At 39.4% G+C, this 21,629-nt stretch overlaps 2 protein-coding genes across 4 annotated transcripts in view; one reads left to right on the top strand and one right to left on the bottom strand.

The window, feature by feature from the left end:
- rhobtb2a (Rho related BTB domain containing 2a) overlaps window positions 1-3,418 on the bottom strand; it is a 31,307-nt gene extending 27,889 nt beyond the window's left edge. The window contains exon 1 of the mRNA XM_020052869.2: window positions 3,339-3,418. Within this exon, the coding sequence (XP_019908428.1) occupies window positions 3,339-3,367 (29 nt within the window). The 5' untranslated portion in view covers window positions 3,368-3,418. The remainder of the gene's footprint in view (window positions 1-3,338) is intronic.
- ido1 (indoleamine 2,3-dioxygenase 1) lies at window positions 1,521-15,263 on the top strand. Of its 3 annotated transcripts, XM_010876001.5 has the most exons (11): window positions 1,521-1,696; window positions 2,191-2,286; window positions 2,594-2,713; window positions 2,993-3,111; window positions 3,232-3,246; window positions 3,379-3,478; window positions 3,683-3,800; window positions 3,898-3,949; window positions 4,059-4,207; window positions 12,129-12,460; window positions 13,081-15,263. In XM_010876001.5, the coding sequence occupies exons 1-11, from the start codon at window positions 1,568-1,570 to the stop codon at window positions 13,183-13,185; spliced, it is 1,335 nt and encodes a 444-aa protein (XP_010874303.2). In that variant the 5' UTR covers window positions 1,521-1,567; the 3' UTR covers window positions 13,186-15,263. The 3 variants fall into 3 exon arrangements, with proteins under 3 accessions (XP_010874303.2, XP_010874302.2, XP_019908430.2); XM_010876000.4 differs by having other exon boundaries at window positions 1,522-1,696; window positions 12,129-13,173; XM_020052871.2 differs by having other exon boundaries at window positions 1,609-1,696; window positions 2,195-2,286; window positions 12,129-13,173.
- Window positions 15,264-21,629: the final 6,366 nt, after the last annotated feature.

Here is a 21,629-nt window from a genome sequence, read left to right as displayed (position 1 = left end):
AATGCAGTTTTTGTTTCTAGATTAAATAAAATTGTCCATATACAAACATGCAAGAACATGTATTAATGGATTCATTATGTCTATGTTAGTGCCAATGAATGTTATTTTGTAAATACTGGCCCTCAACAGCAAGACACATTACTCACCCAGGGTTTTTCACAATGTACTACATTACAAATTAAATACATTAACAGCATAGCATAACAAAAAACATCACCACAACAAAAAAACATCACTGCATTCAGTCGTAATGATAATTCTCCATTGCAGCCTAGTAACCATTTAATCTCAATCAGATTCCTGGGATGTGAATTTACTTCTTGAATTACACACAGTTGTTCAGAAGAAAAACTTCAAGTGTTGTTTTGAATGATAAAGAGAAAGCTGCTCTGGCCACTGAGCTACGGATGCAGCTTGGTATGGCCAGCAGTTGTCCTGTATAAAACTATGCATGCACACAGGTCAATGTATTTTTCAGGTTTTTCATGTGCCAATCAATGTAATTTTTAAAGGCTGTTGTCAGCACTTTGATATCATTTACCCAAATGATGTCCAAAAATTCAGGGTAGTGCTAGAAAATCACCTGAAACACACGAACGAATGAATGCATGAATGAACAACCAAACAGAACCCATCACACTGTCAACATTTTGACTTCATCGGTGGGGACAATAATTGACAAAGACAAAGCTCAGAGAGGCTACAAAGAGGCCAACAGCAAAATTAAAGAAGCTGCGCAAATTTCTGTCACAAACTCGGGTACTCACTATAGCACAATACTCCCATCCAAGCGTTTGAGTAAGATGGTAAAAAGGTAGCCAATTCTCACAAAAAGAAAATGCATACCCCTATCAATTTGAAAGATGACATTCTATGTCCCAAAACCATGTGAGAAAATGTATTATTGTCTGGAGAAAAAAAAATCCCTGTACTTACTGAAAGTCACTTTGAATAAAAAGTATCTGCTAAATTACTAAAAAAATTTAAAACTAAGACTAGCATTTTGGCCTGACTCTTACAGTGGTTCCCAACTAGGGGTACTAGGACTTGTTTGTGCTAATTACATTGCATATCATAATATTCCTTTTTCTTTGCCATTTTTTAAATATTAATTTCATAAATTCAAGGCAACTAGACAATCCAATTAATTTGGTTGAGAAAATAAAACTAGGTCACAAAGCATAAGAAAGGTTTCACACGATTCTTGCGTTCAGGAAGTACTGCGGCCATTCATTTATTGCATAGACATTTTGAAAACATTGTTGATTATAGGGCTTACAAACATTGAGTAGGTAAAAAAAAAATCAATCAAGTCAACATATCTCTGGGAATGACTGACCGTTTAATTTCCTTGAACCGTCAAGGGGGTGGAGTGTGTGTGTGTGTGTGTTCCATAAGTAATAACATATAATGTGGTGAAACAATTGTGCAATAGTGTGGCTAAAGGTAAAGAGTTGCGTAATCAGATTTTTGTTGACAAGGTTTACTTGTGAACTCAGTGCTGGAGTCCAAATGGTTTTGGCTGGTGTCTCACTTTGCATACTTACCCGATCATTCAAACTGCCTGATGCTCATTTCACATATTAGGAACCTTCTTTTAGCCATCATCACTATTTTCACAGACTCACAGATGCCTTTCTCTCTGGATCACTACCATGTCTCTGAGGAGTTTGGCTTCATCCTCCCTGCACCCATGGTAGGTATAGACCTGTTATCTTAAAGGAAACCGTTATAGTCACTGTCAGTCATTAGTTTGTATTTGTTGAATATCATTTGGGGTATGGCTGCTGTTTATGGATCTTAGTTGTTTGTTGAATGATAGCATGTGGATTTGTGTAGTACTGATACATTTTTATATGAGCGAAGCTGATTGTTGACAAGCACTGAAACCCCCAAATCAAGTTGGGGTTTTATGTTCTAGACTAGGCTGTTGTCAATGTTTTAATTTGGAGTGCAGAGTGCAGAGCATTTCATCTAGGCAAGGTAAATACATGCTAATTTGGCATTTCTTGTATTTATTCTATAAGTGATCATTATCTTTTACAACTGTAATACATTTGTTTGGCACTTTTCACAGTGCTTGTGGTTTACTGTGCTTATCCTAACTTAACCGGCACTTGACACGAGACAGACACAAAAAAAGTCAATGAGGTACCTTGACACTTTCCAATATAACTCAATACCCTAAAGGTAGAGTTGCCGCCATACTATCAGCCATGGATGGACATTGCCCAGCATGTTACAGACCTCATCTACTCTCACATGCTGCGCTCCCACATTCTCAAGGTAAGCTCTATCTATGCAGTAAAACCACTGGTCAGTAACATTGGCTCAAAAAGGGGGATATGGAATTCCAACATCTTGGTTTGAAAGACCTACATTGAAAACAGTGTGACATCACTTATGAGGAGATGACAACAATATATTTTTTTTTTATCTAATCATTATTGTCATATATTTATTACATTATTCCATAACCTGAACAATTCAACAAAGTATTGCCAAAAAGGTAGTGTATAATATATAACGTATAGTGTATAGTTCCATTCTTTGTGTATAGTGCATAGCTCCATTCTTTCACATACTCTCCCAGATGCCCCTGCTAAACACCCAATACCTGAAGAGTCACAAAGAGCAGCGCCTGGCCCACTTGGCCTTGAGTGTGATGACCATGGGCTACGTGTGGCAAGAGGGGGAGAATGACACAGTCGAGGTTATTCACCAACCCTTCTTATGATGAATGTTCTGGACCAAGAGCGTGAAGAGAGGCACAGTAATGATATAACTTTTAGATTATTTTGGAAAAGGTTTACACCCATAGCAGGTGAAAACATTTTTTTAAATGTTCTAATAATCTTGTCCTACTGGAAATCAAAGGACAAACAATCCAGATACTTTGACACCTTCAGGTTTGAGATATAAAGAGCAACAAACAGTTACTCTGTCAATACACTATAGGGAGACATTTACATTAACTTGAATATCCTGTAAGGTGCTGCCCCATAACCTGGCCATTCCATACTGGGAGGTGTCTCAGTCCCTTGGCCTTCCCCCCATCCTTACCCATGCAGATGCTGTACTGGCTAACTGGAAGAAGAGGGATCCACAAGGGTAGGATTATTCATTCTGGCAGTGTCTCAAGAGCTGCCTCTCCAGTTATTCTATGTCTCCCAGTGATATTTAAGGGAAATATGTTTCTCTTGCATGTCACCTTCTCATCTATAATACCAGGCCGTTTGACATGGAGTAAGTATTGCCTTGAGTAACTAATTGCAACAAGCTGTCTTTGATTCCATACATTCTAAAATAAAAGGTTTTAATGAAGTCTGACGTCTTACCAGCTGCCATGGTAATAGTTGTTTTTCATTGCTCTCCCAGGAACTTGGAACTGATTTTTACCCTTCCTGGTGAGGACAGCGTGAGAGGGTTCTTCCTTGTCACTCTGCTAGTGGAGTTAGCTGCAGTCCCAGTCATTAAGGTGAAGGTCTCAACTGAAACACAAACAGACCTTTAAAATGAGATGTTGAAATTGGTCTGATAAGAACAAGCAAAAAGGACAGGCAAAAGTTTTTTCAAGTTGATTAATAAAGACAAAACAGACACAAAAAGAAATTACTCACACCAACTAAACAGATAATATACATGATATTATGTTGGCTTATGATGCATTGTTGTGTTTCAGAGTATTCCTGTTGTTATTAACGGGGTTCAGTGCGGTGATGCTGAGACTGTGACCAGAGCACTAGAAGAACTGAGTCAGGCAATTCAAGGCATGACAGATGCACTGAAACTGATGCATGGTACTACAACTGAAACAATTACAGATGTTTTCTGAATTGACATTCAGTCCAGTTTACCTGTATTCTCAGCATATAGATGTCTCTTATGTTGTTCCAGCACATGTCGAGCCAGAAGTTTTCTATGGCATAATGAGGATCTATCTGTCTGGGTAAGTACTGAATCCTTGGGCCTACACAAAATGAGTCTGACAAAAGTTAATGATGCATAATATACATTTAACTATATTGAACCTGTATGTACCTGTATGTGTGAGTCAGGTGGAAAGATAACGCATGCATGCCAGCTGGGTTGATGTATGAGGGCGTCCAGGCAGAGCCTATGGAATATTCTGGTGCCAGTGCCGCACAGAGCAGTCTGCTACACTGCTGTGATGAGCTTCTTGGAATCAAACATGAAGCAAAGAGTGGTAAAAAAAAAAAGCTAACAGACAGCTCTAGAACAGTCCGTGCATGACAAATACCATCACATATTAATTCTTCAATGATGTTCACAGATATGAAAGGGCTGTGTTAACATATATTTTAACCCTAAAAGTGACAAAATAGTGTGTTTAAAGTGTTCTGTTTCTGTGATATGTATAGGGGGAAAAGTTGGCAACTGAGCTAATCTAATGTATCAAACAGAACAGTTTTGGTAGTGATAGGTGCCGGTGCCATCAGACTATAAAGCTCAAAGTTCCAAACTCTAAACCTGCTATAGGGACATTTAATAGAATCTTAGTATACGGCAATATTTTTTATACATTATTTATTTATGCTGGCCAAATCTGGGGTAGTGATACATATACAGCACCTTCGGAAAGTATTCAGACCACTTTCTCAACATTGTGTTGTGTTACAATTTAATTTCGCACTTGATTACATTTCCTTTTCATTCCATCAATCTACCCACAATACCATGTTACGACAAGGCAAAAAAAAAAATTTACATAAGTATTCAGACCCTTTATTCAGTACTTGTTAGAAGTGCTTTGGGCTGTGATCAAAGCTCCAAGTCTTCTTGGTTCTCAACCTTTCCAACATTTACACAGCTGGATTTGGACAGTTACTCCTATTCTTTCTTGCAGATCCTCTCAACTTTTTCTAGATTGGATAGGAAGTGTCTGTATATTGCAATCTTTTGGTTTCCCCACAAAGGTTCAAGGGGGTTCAAGTCCAGTCTTTGACTGGGGCACTCAAAGATATTCACAGACTTGTCCCGAAGCCACTCCAGAAATGTGTTAGCTGTGTGTTTGGGGTCATTTTTGTCCCCCAGCCTGAGGTCCTGTGCACTCTGAATCAGGTTATCTTCAAGGACTTCTTTGTATTTGGCTCTGTTCATCTTTCCCTTATTCCTGACCAGTCTCCCAGTCCCTGCCACTGAGAAGCATGCTCATAGCATGATGCTCCCACCGCCATGCTTCATCATAGGCATGGTATTAAAAGGTGATGAGTGGAACTGCATTTTCGACAGATCAGTTGGCATTCAGGTCAAGGAGTTCCATATTGGTCTCATCAGATCAGATCAGATTTTTACCTTATATAGAGATTTGTGTTCCTTTCCAAATCATGTGTAATTTACCACAGATGGACTCTAATCAAGTTCTAGACACCTCAAGCATGATTAAAGGACACATGATATATCTGAGCTCAATTTGGAGGGTCATGGCAAAGGGAAGAATATTTCTGTACATGAGATATTTCAGTTATAAATTGGCATACATTTCATTTCACTGAATATTAGGTATTGTGTTTAGATTGAAGGCAATATATATATCAGTGGTTCCCAACTACGGTCCTCAAGTACCCCCAACAGTACACATATTCACTGTAGCCCCAGCCAAGCACAGCTGATTCAACTTGTCAACTAATTATCAGGCTCTCACTGAGTTGAATTGGGTGTGCTTGTCCAGGGCTACAACAAAAATGTGTGCTGTTGGGGGTACTCGAGGACCGGAGTTGGGAACCACTGATATATATATATTGAATCAATAATAAATTAAGTCTATAACACAACAACTTCTGGAGAAAGTGGAGGAGTCAAAATAATTTCAAAAGGCACTGTACATTATCTTTTGATGGTAAACCTTGTTGACATGTCATCAAAAATGTCAGTTCAGCCATATTGCACAAATACTTGATAAAATATCTTAAAGAAATTACTTGAAATTGTGTTTTTAGAGGGATTAAAACAGTTAAAAAATATAAAACTGCTCAATTTACAAAAGTACCAATCAAAAGGTTGGACACATTTACCCAAATGGGTAAGCCTGTCTAAACTTTTGAGTGCTACTGTGTATGTGTATACATCAATAACAGCCATAATATTATGACCACTGACAGGTGAAGTGAATAACACTGATAATCTCATTATCATGGCACCTGTCAGTGGATGGGATATATTAGGCTAGCAATTGAACATTCTGTCCTCAAAGTTGATGTGTGAGAAGCAGGAAAAATGGGCAAGTGAAGGATCTGAGTGTCTTTGATAAGGGCCAAATTGTGATGGCTTGACAACTGGGTCAGAGCATCTCCAAAACTGCAGCCCTTGTGGGGTGTTCCCGGTCTTCAGTAGTCAGTACCTATCAAAAGTGGTCCAAGGAAGGAAAATCTGTGAACCGGCAACAGGGTCATGGCTTACAAGGCTTATTGATGCATGTGGGGAGCAAAGGCTGGCCCGTGTGGTCCGATCCAACAGATGAGCTATTATAGCTCAAATTGCTGAAAAAGTTAATGCTGGTACTGATAGAAAGCTGTCAGAACACACAGTGCATCACAGTTTGTTGCGTATAGGGCTGCAGAGCCCCAGACCAGTCAGGGTGCCCATGCTGACCCCTGTCCAATGCCAAAAGCACCTACAAGGGGCACATGAGCATCAGAACTGGACCATGAAGCAATGGAAGAAGGTGGCCTGGTCTGATGATTCATGTTTCCTTTTGCATCACGTGGATGGCCAGGTGCATGTGCGTCTCTTACCTGGAGAACACATGGCACCAGGATGCACTATGGGAAGGAGGCAAGCAGGCAGAGGTAGTGTGATGCTTTGGGCAATGTTCTGCTGTGAAACCTTGGGTCCTGCCATTCATGTGGATGTTACTTTGACATGTATCACCTACCTAAGCATTGTTGCAGACCATGTGCCCCCTTTCATGGCAACAGTATTCCCTGATGGCATTGGCCTCTTTCAGCAGAATAATGCACCCTGCCACAAAGCAAAAATGGTTCAGGAATGGTTTGAGGAACACAACAAGTTCAAGGTGTTGACTTGGCCTCTCCAGACCTCAATCCAATCGAGCATCTCTGGGATGTGCTGGACAAACAAGTCCAAACCATGGAGGCCCCACCTCGCAACATACAGGACTTAAAGGATCTGCTGCTAACATCTTGGTGCCAGATACCACCTTCAGAGGTCTAGTGGAGTCCATGCTTTGACGGGTCAGGGCTGTTTTGGTGGCAAAAAGGGGACCTACACAATATTAGGAAGGTGGTCATAATGTTATGGCTGATTGGTGTATATATACACACACTACTGTAAAAACATTTGGGGTCACTTAGAAATGTCCGTGTTTTCCATAAAAACATGCATTTGTTGAAAAGAATATGCAGAGATTTCACCTCATGCTTCCTGAAGTTAAAAAGGCTTGATGGGCATTTCTTACGCACCATATGGTCATTGGTTTCAATTAAGCGCCATCCACAGGGTATGGCATGGAGTCGCAAAACGGAATGATAGCTTTCCTGCTTCAAGATCCCTTTTACTTGGTACAATTCTCCCATTTACCACCACCAAAGCACCCCCAGACCATCACATTGAGTATCTTTTCATGTGGTCTGTTTCTCAGAAATGTTCTACTTTGTAATCTGAACACCTAAAACTTAGATTTGTCTGTCCAAATCACTTTTTTACAATCTTCTCTGCCTAGAACAGACATTGAGACTGGTGTTTTGTGGGTACTATTTAATGAAGCAGTCAGCTGAGAACCTTTGATGCGTCTGTTTTTCAAACTAGACACTCTTGCTCAGTTGTGCACCAGGGCCTCCAAATCCTCTTTTTATTCTAGTTAGAGCCAGTTTGCAATGTTCTGTGAAGGGAGTAGTACACAGTGTTGTACGAAATCTTCAGTTTCGTGTCAGTATTTCACATGGAATAGCCTTCATTTCTCAGAACAACAAGACAGATGACGTTCAGAAGATAGTTATTTTTTTCTGGCGATTTTGAGCCTGTAATCGAACCCACAATTGCTGATGCTTCAGAAACTCAACTAGTCTAAAGAAGGCCAGTTTTATTGCTTCAATTTGCTAAATGGTTTTCTAATGATCTATTAGACATTTGAAATGATAAACTTGGATTAGCAAACATAACATGCCTTTGGAACACAGGGGTGGTTGCTGAAAATGGGCCTCTATTCGCCATGTAGATGTAAATGTTACAATTAAAAATCCGCCGTTTTCATCTACAACAGTCATATACAACATTAACAGTGTCTAAACCGTATTTCATATCAATTTGGTGTTATTTTAATGGACTTTAGAAAATAAGGACATTTCTAAGTGACCTAAAAATTTTTAACAGTTATGTGTATATTCACTGCTCCAAAGAAATGAAGGGAACACGTAATCATCACAGTATAACACCAAGTCAATGAAACTTCTCTCCAGTTAGGAAGCATAAGCGATTGTAAATTAACGTCACCTGTTTTAGTACATGTGAATGTGACAACAGGTGCAATGGAGAGGCAAAAGCAAGACAACCCCCAAAAGGGAATGGGTTTCCAGGTGGTGGCCACAGACAATTGCTCTCTCCTTATCCTTACTGATTCTTCTCTAGTTTTGCATTTTGCTAGAGTCCTTGTCACTACTGGTAGCATGAGGTGGTAACTGCAGCCCATTCTGGTTGCACAGGGAGTCCAGCCCTTCCAGGATGGCACATCCATATGCGCCATCGTAAGAAGGTATGCTGTGTCTCCCAGTACAGTCTCAAGAGCATGGAGGAGATACGAGGAGATGAGCCGTTAAACGCAGAGAGATGGACAGGGCCATAGAAGGGCATCAATCCAGCAATAGGACCGGTATCTGCTCCTTTGTGTGAGGAGGAACAGGAGGAGCACTGCCAGAGCCCTATAAATGGCCTCCAGCGAGCTACTGGTATGCAAGATTCTGACCAAACTGTCAAAAACAGACTCCATGAGGGTGGCATGAGGGCCTGGCGTCCTCTTGCAGTACCTGTGCTCACAGCCCAGCACCATGCAATTCGATTGGCATTTGTCAGAGAACACCAGAATTGGCAGGTCTGCCATTGGCGCCCTGTTCTCTTCACAGATGAGAGCAAGTTCACACAGAGTGACAGAGTAAGACATGAAATTGTCTGAAGACGGTGTGGTGAACATCATGCAATATCATCCAGTATGATCGGTTTGGCGGTGGGTCAGTGATGATCTAAGGAGGCATATCCTCGGATGGTCGCACAGACCCCCATGTGCTAGCCAACGGTACCCTGACTGCTGATAGGTACCAGGATGAAATCCTCAGACCCATCGTCAGACTATACGCTGGTGCAGTGGGCCCTGGGTTCCTCCTGGTGCAGGACAATGCCCGGCCTCATGTGGCCAGAGTGTGTAGGCAGTTCCTGGATGACGAAGGCATTTATGCCATTGACTGGCCCTTACGCTCCCCAGACCTGAATCCAATTGAGAATCCAATTTGGATTATGTATTAGTGCATCCGACGCTGCCAAGTAGCACCACAGACTGTCCTGGAGCTCACTGATGCTAGGATCCAGGTCTGGGAGGAAATCCCCCAGGACACCATCTGCCACCTCATCAGGACCATGCCCAGACGTTGTCAGGAGTGCACGTGGGGGCCATGATGAAATTTCCGTGATGAAACTTGTTTTTCGGTGTGAGTTTGAATACAACCCTCAATCGGTTGGTGATTTTGGTTTCCATTGACCGTTGTCACGTCATTTTGTTCTCAACGAATTACACAATGTACAGTAAAGATTTAGATTTTTTATATATTTAGTTCATCAGTGTTCCCATAATGTTTTTGAGCAGTGTATATATGTGTCCATTAATATGGTATTAACATACTGTATGTGCCATCAAAATTGTCAATTTCCTCAAACAACACAAATATAAGTGTTTCTACATTTCAATATTATCATTATTTTCTTTCACAATCTCCAGAGAATCAGTAAAAACTAGTAATTCCCCAATTCCCTTTGAGAGTGGTAACATAATTTGACAGGAATTACAATAGGGCCCCTTTAGGCTGTAGTCTCTACAAAGGCAGATAAAATGTGTCAACCTAGCTCTATTGAACAAGGACAACCATAACAACCCACCAATGGTCTGATGGAGCATCAGCGGAACACAAAGGCCACAATTATTTCTTGAAAACATTTTGATCAGACAGCAAGTTTGTTCAACCAATGACATCAACTCTCCAAGCATGACATTTCAAAATTACTTCTGTACTGCATAATTGTCTGAAACACCTCCAACAGCTACAGTCAACTCAAGAAATCTTGGCACCCTTCATGAAATTGTGCAAAAATGAATGCAAAAAATAAAGGACAAAAATCATATTTTGGGCAGAAACATAAGCAGGAGAAATATACTCTAATTTCAGCATAACAATTTCTCAAAAACAAAGCCTTTTATTTTTTAGGATTTCTTCAGCAAAAAATAGGTTTCAACAGCATTTGCATCCCAAAATAAAATGGAAAATAAATTCAAACCAAGTGGCATCTGATATGAAATTCTATTATTTGTAGTTGGTCTCAGTCTCCAGGAGTTGTATTGATGCCTTTCATCTAGTGATGGCCAAACTAGGCTTCATTCACGTTATTTTAGCAGCAGGATATTATGCACTCATATTTTCTTTATCATAATAAAAGCCATCATTGATATTTATTTAAGGCCATATAGTTAACAATTTAGTCTGTAAAAAGAACAGACAAGCACAACATTGGAACAGACATTAAACATAAAATAACAGGCTAGATTGTTAACTATATTGCCTTGTATATTTCAAAGATGGCTTTTATTTTGAAAAAGAAAATCTAATTTAGCATTATATCCTGCTGCTAGAACGGTAATGAAGCCTCGAATGGCCATCACTACTTTCATCTGTTCCTGTTTCCCTGAGGTATAAATATGAGGTTGCACGCATGTAAAATACCTTTATCATCCATCACCATGGGTAAATCTAAAGAGCTCTCAGCTGAATGAAGACAAATGGTTGTTGATCTAAACTGCTCAGCTAGAGGATATAAAAAACATTTGAAAATACCACTAAGCACAATAAGGGAAATAATGAAACATTTTCTGAACTCTGTAATGTCAGATTTGCCAAGAAACACATTTGCATATTGCCACCATGAATTAGAGGATCGCAGTTTCAGAACTGCAAATTCTAGTGCAATCTTGGGTTATCAAGTCCCAAAATCAACTGTTAGACAGCAATTCCATGTCAACAAGCTCTTTGGAGGAGTTGTACGAAAGAAGCGCTTACAGAGCCCAACCTGATAGTAGTCGTTTTGCTACTAGTGGTCCAGGGGCTCTTGTTAAGATTGCTTGCATAATTAATTCCATTAATAACCAGAATATTTCAGCCCAAAACCTGATTGCCTCTGCCAGATTTAGACTTGGCCGTGGATGGACAACACAGAAATGGTTGTGCGACCACACAATCAATGTTTTACTATACCCATCTCAGTCTTCAGACTTGAATCCAACTGAAAACCTGTGGTCTGAATTGAAAAGTGCAGTCAAGAAATACAGACCTAAGACTATCAAGGCCCCTGAAATGTTCAGAATGGTGAAGTGGTCCAAAAGTCAACCTTCGCTGTGCCAACCTACAGGAAGACACTCAGTGTTGTGAAATTAGCACTGAGTGTCTTGTTTCACAAAATATTGATTTAAAGGGAGCCAATTACTTTAAAACCTATATTTTTCATAAAAATATCATACTGCCCGTTGATATGTTTTGGGTTTGAGCAATGATATACTACACGGCTCCCCCTCAATATTTGTATTTTGCATTCACCTTTGCTAAATTTCATGAGGGGTGCCAATACTTCTTGAGTTGACTGAAATGTATCTAGGGAGACTGGAAAAAATATATATATAGTGTCTGGCATTGGATTTTCCCTTTTATGGTTAACTTTGGTTTACCATAAAAGGAAAGTTAACTTTATAAGTGTTGAGGAATGGGAAAAATGAAATGTTATACAGATGTGGCTGCACTTGTACAGTATGCTTTGACATATAATTTCATTATTTACACTTAGGTGTCCTAAAGATTTGTTATTTCCAGCTAGGATGAATGTGCTATCTACTTATACAGGTGCCTTTCTGAACCGTATGAGAAACTACATGCCTCCTGCCCACAAGCGTCTGATCCAGGACATCTCTCTGCAGCCCTCCCTACGAGACTTTGTCCAACAACAGGCCAGTGAGCCACTGACAGCAGCCTTCCAGCTCTGTGTGACTAAGCTGCTGGCTTTCCGCAGTTACCACATTAATGTGGTCAGCTGCTTTATCACTGTGCCTGCTGCCCGTGCCCGCAAGCTCCGAAAGCAGGACATCAGTTGCCAGAAGGAAACTGTCAGCAAGGCGCCCACAGCACTGGAGGAGACGGGCACTGGTGGCTCAGGCATCATGAGTTTCTTAAAGACCGTAAGAGACAGCACACAGGGAATCTCCCTTCCTTTGAACAACACAGCCACGAAGAAGAGCTTAAATGGAGCACAACTTCAAAAAATGCAAAACCCAACACAACAAACACATCTGACATCTAACACACTTTAGAGACACTTTTTTAATTAATTAGTTACGGTGAATAGCATAGGTTTGTGCATAATATGTTGCTCTTTCAAGGTTTGATGTATGACTAAACGAGTCACAGTGTTATTTACATCCTCTGTTGATTCTTTCTGTTCTAACCTAAATTTAACTATCAGTTGTTGTTTCTAAACGCAACCACTAATCTCTTCATTTACTTTAAAATAAGATAGATAGAATGGGTGACTAGTCCAGACCGACAGTGCTCACACCACAATCCCCAATTCCTGGTTGACATTTGGCCATAAACTGAGGACAGTTTTAAGTACAGTTTATCATAACCTGACACAGACTGTACAACAAAGGGAATGCTATCCATATTCTGAGGACTGATTTAAAAGGTTTTTCTGTTGGCATCTGCAGTAATTGCTAAGTGTTACATTTTTAAAGCATTTCATTGCATTTTATTAGATCAATGATCCTTCACAATGTCCTGTTTGGGTGTTTCCCCATAGGTAACCAACATCAAAATGTTCCAACCAAACCTCCATAATCAGCAAATACCTGGTGTGCCACAGAAGACTCACTTAAGAGCACTTAAGTGTACAGATGCCTCATGACCAAAGCGAAAGATTGAGAAACTGCCCCTGAACTGTATTTATGTCTGTCCTTTCCAGTGGCGGCTTATGATCGGATGATTAATAGGGGCAGTGATGAGGGGTGGCAGGTTTTCTTTTTATTTCAACAGACTGAAATGCCTCCAATGCCTCCATTAGTATCTGCCTTTGACAGTTCCATTACCTGCATTGTCTGGAATAGCCCAAATACACACTGAAGTACATAGTGTGAAACTTTCAATATGCCATCTCTGAGCCCACAAATGGTGTATGTTTTCTTTATAACAAAACCAGTAGTTACCACAAATCTTTAAGGTTATCTCAAAATTAAAAGACTAATGTAAGTGTCCCTCAATCCAATTACACAAACTAGCTGCAGAATGAAAGAGATTTCATTAAAAAAAATTAACAACTAGGATTGCATGAGCAAAGTGCTTGTTTGCTATGACAATGATAGCTTGCCAACGTTAATAAATACCACTAGCTATGGCTAACATATAGTAAATATGAGCCAGCTTCGGTTTGACCATTTCCTATAAGTGCCAGCTCAAATGCACAACATAGCACGTTTTAGCTAAAGATGCATTCCAAATTACATTATTATTTGCATTACAAATAATAAACTATTCTTTAAATCTCCCATTTGATTTGTAATATTATACTAGCTTGATGCTTGCAATGCTGGTTATATATGCATAATCTCAGTTGGCCATGAAATTCCAAAGCTGCAGTACAATGACCAGTTTGTTAACCATAAGGAAACCTCAATGTTGAACACATTAAACCTTATTTGGGCAGCAAAACACAGTAATTATGGAATATTTGTCTCCTTGGATGTGAAAATGATAAACAAACGCAATTTCCCACATCAAATAAGATTCAATTTCACAATTAAAATTTCAAAAAATATATTATAGAACTGTCTGTCCCTTACATTGGGATAGCTTGGATTATCTTTACCTTAGTACCTGGCTGGTACCTATGTAATCAGCCTGAAAAGTCATTTCCCAAATCCTTAGTAATGATTTATTAATCAGATTTAGTAGTGATCTGTTGTTGTTCTATTAAAATAAAACTTGTATTAAAATGTATTTAATAAAATAACTAAATACATAAATTAAACAAGCAAAGTAACAAACTAGCCCGGTTGTCCAAAGCAAAAGGTAATATTTTGAAAGGGCAAGGTGATGTATGTTTTCCGCCTATCAACAAGCTTTGTCTGTGTGAAACGTTTCCAGTTGCAAATGTAAATATTATGTAAATGTTATTTAAATTGAAATGTCATCTCGATAACTGTTGTTAGTGTGAATAGGTCATTAGTCATGCAGTGGAAATGGTAACAGGAAAAGTGTGATGCAACCGTAAAGGATGGAACTCAACTCAACCTACTGAATACTGAAACTGGAAAGGTGTTGGTGGCCAAGGGGGGTTCAGCAGTCGAAGCTGCTGCCTCCATTGCACATGTACTCTGGCAGCATGAATTTGCATCTTTCCCACTGCTTTTTCAGCTAAAAACTCTCCACTCTCTTTTACAACTATCAATCAACTAAAACATAATATTCCCAAAAATATAATACAATGTCTTTGTCATCCATCGATTGTTTTACAACTAGAAATGACAGATTTCTGTGTACCAATTCTAACAGCATTTAACTCTAACCTTTAACTGTAACATTTGGTATATATCATTTAATTGTCTGGTTTAAACTTGAGTATAAATAGAAAAATATTCAAAGAAATAGGCTGTAACAACGACACCATCCATTACCCCACAATTAGTGATCCATTAACCTCTTCACCCGATGTTCCAACATCCAACATATTATCAACATACTGTGCCAGGATAAGCTGTATTTTCCAATGAAAACTTGGTGCTGTGGTCAGCTGATTGTGTTGTATCAAAGTTCTTCTGAAGCAGTTTATTTTCTGAATGTGTGGACACTTCATGGCCATGGAAGGTGGTACTTGTTACAAATGTATTGCCCTCTAATGCCCCCTGGCACACTTTTGTCAAGCTATAGTCTGTGAATACTTTTTTTGTTAAATTGAATAAATCGCTCTCTTGAGCTGTCAACATCCAAGGTAGTCTAGTGGACAATACTTGTTTGAAGGAGCTCACTGATTTTTCAAAGGGAAAATAAAAAGTTTAAGTTTGATAAGTGCAGCACTTATGTAAACAGCAAATAACTGATTCACAATATGTAATTTTAAAGAGAAGGGAAAGAAAAGTGATGAAAAGTGAATTTTTCATAGCATATGTTTTCTGACAGTTAATTCAACATCACCAAATCTGTCACCAAAAATCACAGCACTTTATAAAACAAGATTTCTGGTCCTATACTTTCACTAGGTCATGGAATTTAATTGGTTACAGAATAACTGCAAATGTTCTGGGGTAACTTCTATGGACAATTTTTATACACTTTGGAAGCAAAGTTCATTTTATAAGGCAGATGGCATCCACCCAAAGCCTTAAGGAAGAGACCTACGTCAACACTGGCTTAAACTTGCAGTCCCATTGTTCTACATTTCTTGCAGTCCACAAAGGAGTTCCACAGGGGTCAATTTTGGGTCCTATATCATTGTATAGTAAAATATACTTTGTAAGAAACTGTCCATTTCATTTTTATGCAGATGACACAGTATTATATGCTACAGCATATAAACAAGCTGTAGTCTCATTTCTACCTGTTAAAAAACTCACTTATGGATCGTACATGCAAATAAAACAGAGTATATGCTGTTTCCTAGGTCATTGAACTTAGCTTTGGATGACCCTAAAATGACTACCATAAACGGTTCCTTAGGACCTGTTCTTTTAGACTCTATATTTGAGAGTCTATAAGACATTTAAATTTATTACATTTTATCATCAATTGTGATTGTTTATCTTGATGTAGGTCTTATTTCCATTTTAGATTTTTTGTGAAACGTGACTTTCAGTGAATAAAAAAAAATTTAAAACTACTCTGCGCCCTGCACCAGCTGTCACTCCTCTCTAATTACCCAACATTCCATGCTCTTCTTCCTGTCACTTGAATAGCCTTTCAAAATAAAGGTCCTACAAGTAAATTCCTATTGATTGCGGCCGTGCAAAACATTCCAAAACTAGGCCTAAAATAAAGGCTCTTTGGTAGTTATTTCAAAATGCTTTTGACATATTGTGGCCTTCAGCCTGTCTGGAATATGAGCTCTGATGTCTAAAGCAGGACTCTATGGGCTCCTAGACTCGATGGGTTGTAAGAATTTGGTGCAGGTCTTGTTTTGAAATAATCTGTAAACCTTGAGGTGACTCAAATACTGAGTTTTGACTCTATAGATTATTCAAAGCCTGACAATCTCATTGATTTGCATTTGGAAGGGCCTAGTGAAGCTATCTGAAAAATATTTCTGAGAATTGGATGCACAGTGACCTCCCCGGCCTTCATCTAAACGGCGGCGCTCGTCCTCCCCTGTGTACTAGCCACCACCAATTCCTCGATCACAGTTCATCACACTCCACTGGAAATGAACGCAGCCCTGGACTATCAATCATATCGGTCATCCATTCGCAATCACTACACGAATATATACAACCTCATTGTCAGTCCTCGTTGATTATCGTTTTGCAACCTTCTATATATGGGTATGTTTGTTTGATTCCATAGTTCTCTGCTCGCTGGTGCAAGTTCAGTTTGTTTGGTTTTCATTTTGTTTCAGTCCGTTTGGACTTTGAGTATATTTATGTATTTACCCTTGTTAGGCTTAGTCTTTTATTTATCTTCTGTGTTATGAAATTAAATTGGTTCCCTTAGCAATTGCATCCAATCTCCTTGAATCCTATTGTCAGGGACATTTCTTAAACTGATGCATTTGTGCATTTGAGTTTTCCTCTGTCTTACCCCAATTTCGTAAATCATTTTGACTTTTTGCCACCACACTACATTACACACAGAGATAGAGTGTAAGCAGTGACACAATGTTATCCAATATACTAAATAAGTGTATGATAAATAAGTGATCCTATGTGAGAAAATAAGTGTATGATGATCAGTGAACTGCTGCATTCAATGTGAATACCTCTGTGGCTTATCCATTTTGGACAACGATAAACTCTCAAGGAACAAAATCACTTTAAACGTTGCATCTATATTTTTGATAATTTTGTTTCAAGTTTGGAAGATGCCATTACACAGGGCAGGTGTTGCAGGACTGTTTTAAAATTGAGTTTGTTAGAAATAGTATTTCTATGGACGAACTAACCCTGACTCCAAACTGGGAGGTTGTTTTTGGCCTATTACATGAGACTGTCAGTGGTGAGAGCGGTCTGATGTGTCAGTAGTATGATGGTCTTTTCTGTACTTGGATGTGCAAGCAATAAGAGCAATTATGCAAACTCTATAATAATTCAGTTAGACCATCAAAAGACCAGGCACACAACCAAATAGACCGGGTTCTCACACCCATGAAGCCCAGCCCAGGCCACTAATGAATAGATTAAAAACTAAATTTTAGATGCAAAACCAATTGCCTATATATTAATAATACATCTAAGAGACAGACAGTATCCAACTATACCATTAGTGATATTTGGAATGTATGCATTCATTCAATGTTTTATGGTAATACATAATGACTTGTGTTTGATATAAAGCTTTGTGTTATGTTGTCAACGTGTTAAGCTATACTAAAGTTAGACTAGTCTATATGTCCCCCCAAATCTCCCCTTCTCTAATTACCCTAAGCCTAGTACTGTTTTTATAGACTATAACTGTAACGGCTGTGCAGGGTAGGAAGTAGGCGCAGAAAACTCTCAATAGCTACTTTTTTTAAACTTGAAGAGAAAACAAAAGCAGAGACAAACAATAATCCACAGGAACTTGAAGTAGAAAACTAAACTAAATACACAGGTAAACAAGGAAATGGGACACAGGGACAAACACAGGTAGGATGAATGAAACTAATTAACTGAGTCTGGGAGGGAAGACAGGTAGGAACGACCAAACAAGGAAAAGACAAAACCAAAACATGGACTGGAATAATCCTGTTCAGCTGGGATTGTTACAATAACACCAAAAAACATTTGGGCCAACTGGCAGCAGTCACAGTAGACTGGTACTATAACATGAAGTAGGTAACTACCACCAGCAATATTCTTTCTCTGATTTGTTCTTACATCGACTACACCACTGCCCTCAGACTTTTTCGACACCTTTGTTTTTTCAGTACATTTTCCTTTTTGACATTGAAAGAGAAATAATCTTACTGTCAGATCCGGCCCGACGCTTTTTCCCCCACTTATAACTCAGCTCAACCAATCAGATCGCGCTGTCCTATCTTGGTTGGAGGGCCAGTGGTTGCCCACAGGTTAGCCAAATATTGTGCAAATACTTAGAAAACACTCCTGTATGCTGCAAGCCATGTTTTGGGGAGTGGGGATATGCATTTCAGCACTTAGGATTTTAAATTATGTAATGACTATAGGTTTGTGCAGACTGGGTTGAATTTAAAAGTATTTCATCCATTGCATGAACCACTCAGAAACTGAAGCCCATTGTACATAGGCCCTCCAGTTCAGGGTGCCCTAGCCATCTCTGCAGTATGCATTGTTTCAAGGGAAAAGGTCTGTCTGTTCACCTGCACACTAAATGTTTTCAACTACTGGAAAACTCTGCCGATCCAGTCTGAGCCATTCCATATTTCCCTAAAACCAGCATGATGAAAACGCTAGATTTCTTTCACCTGTAATTTGAGATCGGAAGATTTTAGTAGCCTGTTTTAACTTCTTGGTGTTAAGATAGATAACCAATTGTTGTGTCAAGGAGGGCCATATATTTATGGCAGAAGTAAATGTATGTATCATAGTAGTACTTTTTTCTTTACTAGTATGACAGCTTTATTAATAGATTATAATTTGATTAAATCAGTGCTTCAGTGAGTTCACTGAGTTTGTGTAATTTGATCATTAAACAAAGAAACTTTTCAATCATGAGTTATTCTTAACACTCTTATAGCCCCTTTACCTTTAAATAATAACTATGCATAGCCCTTATCAGATTAAATCTAGAACTGCATTAGCATGCAAATTGGAAAAAGGGGGCAATGTTTTTTTGGATTAACTGTCTGCTACTGTCTGTGACATAGTATAGGCCTTATCACATACCATGAGAAATAGCTGCCTCAGTATAAGCCCACAGGCATCCTAAATATGCTCTACTCTTATTGAGTTATTAAAATGGGAAGGATCCTAAAATCAGCTCAGGTAATACAGCACAAGCTGTGTGCTTTGGCTCTTCATACGTTACTGAGATGGGAACAAAGCATTACTTTTTTATATATGTGAGAAAAGGCAAAGCTCATAAACATCTACATGAACAAGATTTTCACTGTCTCAAAATAACTAAAAGATTAAACACAAAAAGATACACATGCACTTAGTTACACACACATTTTAAGACATACATTTTCAGAACATTTTAAATGTACAATATTTTCAGTGAAAATCTGATTCCCCTGTAATGGTGATAACACATTTGAAAATATGGGAGATTAAACACTGTTTACAAAATCATATATTTTATAATTTATTATTTGACAAAGCTGAAAAATAGAAAAATATAGATAATATACACTCACCTAAAGGATTACTAGGAACACCTGTTCAATTTCTCATTAATGCAATTATCTAATCAACCAATCAGATGGCAGTTGCTTCAATGCATTTAGGGGTGTGGTCCTGGTTAAGATAATCTCCTGAACTCCAAACTGAATGTCAAAATGGGAAAGAAAGGTGATTTAAGCAATTTTGAGCATGGCATGTTTGTTGGTGCCAGACGGGCCGGTCTGAGTATTTCACAATCTGCTCAGTTACTGAGATTTTCACGCACAACCATTTCTAGGGTTTCCAAAAAATTATGTGAAAAGGAAAAAACATCCAGTATGCGGCAGTCCTGTGGGCGAAAATGCCTTGTTGAAGCTAGAGGTCAGAGGAGAATGGGCCGACTGATTCAAGCTGATAGAAGAGCAACTTTGACTGAAATAACCACTCGTTACAACCGAGGTATGCAGCCAAGCATTTGTGAAGCCACAACACGCACAACCTTGAGGCGGATGGGCTACAACAGCAGAAGACCCCACCGGGTACCACTCATCTCCACTACAAATAGGAAAAAGAGGCTACAATTTGCACGAGCTCACCAAAATTGGACAGTTGAAGAAGAATGTTGCCTGGTCTGATGAGTCTCGATTTCTGTTGAGACATTCAGATGGTAGAGTCAGAAATTGGCGTAAACAGAATGAGAACATGGATCCATCATGCCTTGTCACAGTATTAGTATGGTGTTCCTAATAATCCTTTAGGTGAGTGTATAATAACAATAGTAATAATAACAAAAAACAATGCAAATCCTAAAACATATTATACGCTTAAAAATTTTCTAAAATGTACTTCACAATTTTTGGCCAGTAGATGTAAATGTGGTGCTGTCAAGCCAAAAAGGGACCCCAAAAACGCTATACTATGTTATATGTCAACTTGTGCCCTATGTTATTAAAACCACTTGCCTTAAAACTTAGAATTTCATGGGTAACTGAGGTAAAATACAATGATTCTACTTACAATACATGATTGTATACATATACTTTCAACCCAGCATTCTGGAGGTTGTTGGTGATTTCACTGACATTCATTTTAGGGTAATTTTAACTCTAGTACTTTTTCGGTCATCAGCTGCTGTTTGGCTTGGCCGATCTGGTTGTTGCTGATTGCTGAAGACACTAGTGGTTTCTTTCTTTTTTTAGTGCATTTGGCTATGCCCAACTTGTGCTGTGGTTCTATTGAATCCACTTTTCTTTTCATCCAAATTGCTAGCTGTTCTTTAATAGATAACTCCCTAGTTAGATTATGCCTACTGACACCAAACGCATACTCCAAATGCTAAAATAAAGGATAGAACTGAGACTACACATTCACCGCTCTTTTATCGGTAAACAATCAATACAGTTCGCGGGGGAGAAAGCTGGACAGACTCGGCAGGCCCAAGCGAACTGTAAGGGTCTGCTGGGAACGTCTGGCCGAGTCTCCTGTCAGAGAGATCTTTAACTCCCACCTCCGGCAAAGCTTCGAGGGAGGTTGGAGATATTGAGTCCGAGTGGACCATGTTCTCCACCGCCATTGTCGAAGCGGCCGCTCGGAGCTGTGGCCGTAAGGTCTCCGGTGCCTGTCGAGGCGGCAATCCCCGAACCCGGTGGTGGACACCGGAAGTAAGGGATGCCGTCAAGCTGAAGAAGGAGTCCTATCAGGCCTGGTTGGCTTGTGGGACTCCTGACGCAGCTGACGGGTACCGACAGGCCAAGCGGGCTGCAGCCCGGGTGGTTGTGGAGGCAAAAACTCGGGCCTGGGAGGAGTTCGGTGAGGCCATGGAGAAGGACTATCGGCTGGCCTCGAAGAGATTCTGGCAAACCATCCG

This window comes from Esox lucius, chromosome 13 (genome assembly GCF_011004845.1).
Source record: "Esox lucius isolate fEsoLuc1 chromosome 13, fEsoLuc1.pri, whole genome shotgun sequence".
Classification (NCBI taxonomy): domain Eukaryota; kingdom Metazoa; phylum Chordata; class Actinopteri; order Esociformes; family Esocidae; genus Esox; species Esox lucius.
The sequence above is the reverse complement of the archived record's forward strand: the minus strand, read 5'-3'. Positions and strand labels throughout refer to the sequence as shown.

Bases quoted from the DNA above. Each gene is read 5' to 3' on its own strand.
- ido1 (XM_010876000.4), top strand. From the start codon at position 1,568: ATGCTCATTTCACATATTAGGAACCTTCTTTTAGCCATCATCACTATT. The intron at 2,714-2,992 runs GTTATTCACCAA...ATATCCTGTAAG, and splicing joins GGGAGAATGACACAGTCGAG to GTGCTGCCCCATAACCTGGC. The intron at 3,950-4,058 runs GTAAGTACTGAA...TGTGTGAGTCAG, and splicing joins ATGAGGATCTATCTGTCTGG to GTGGAAAGATAACGCATGCA.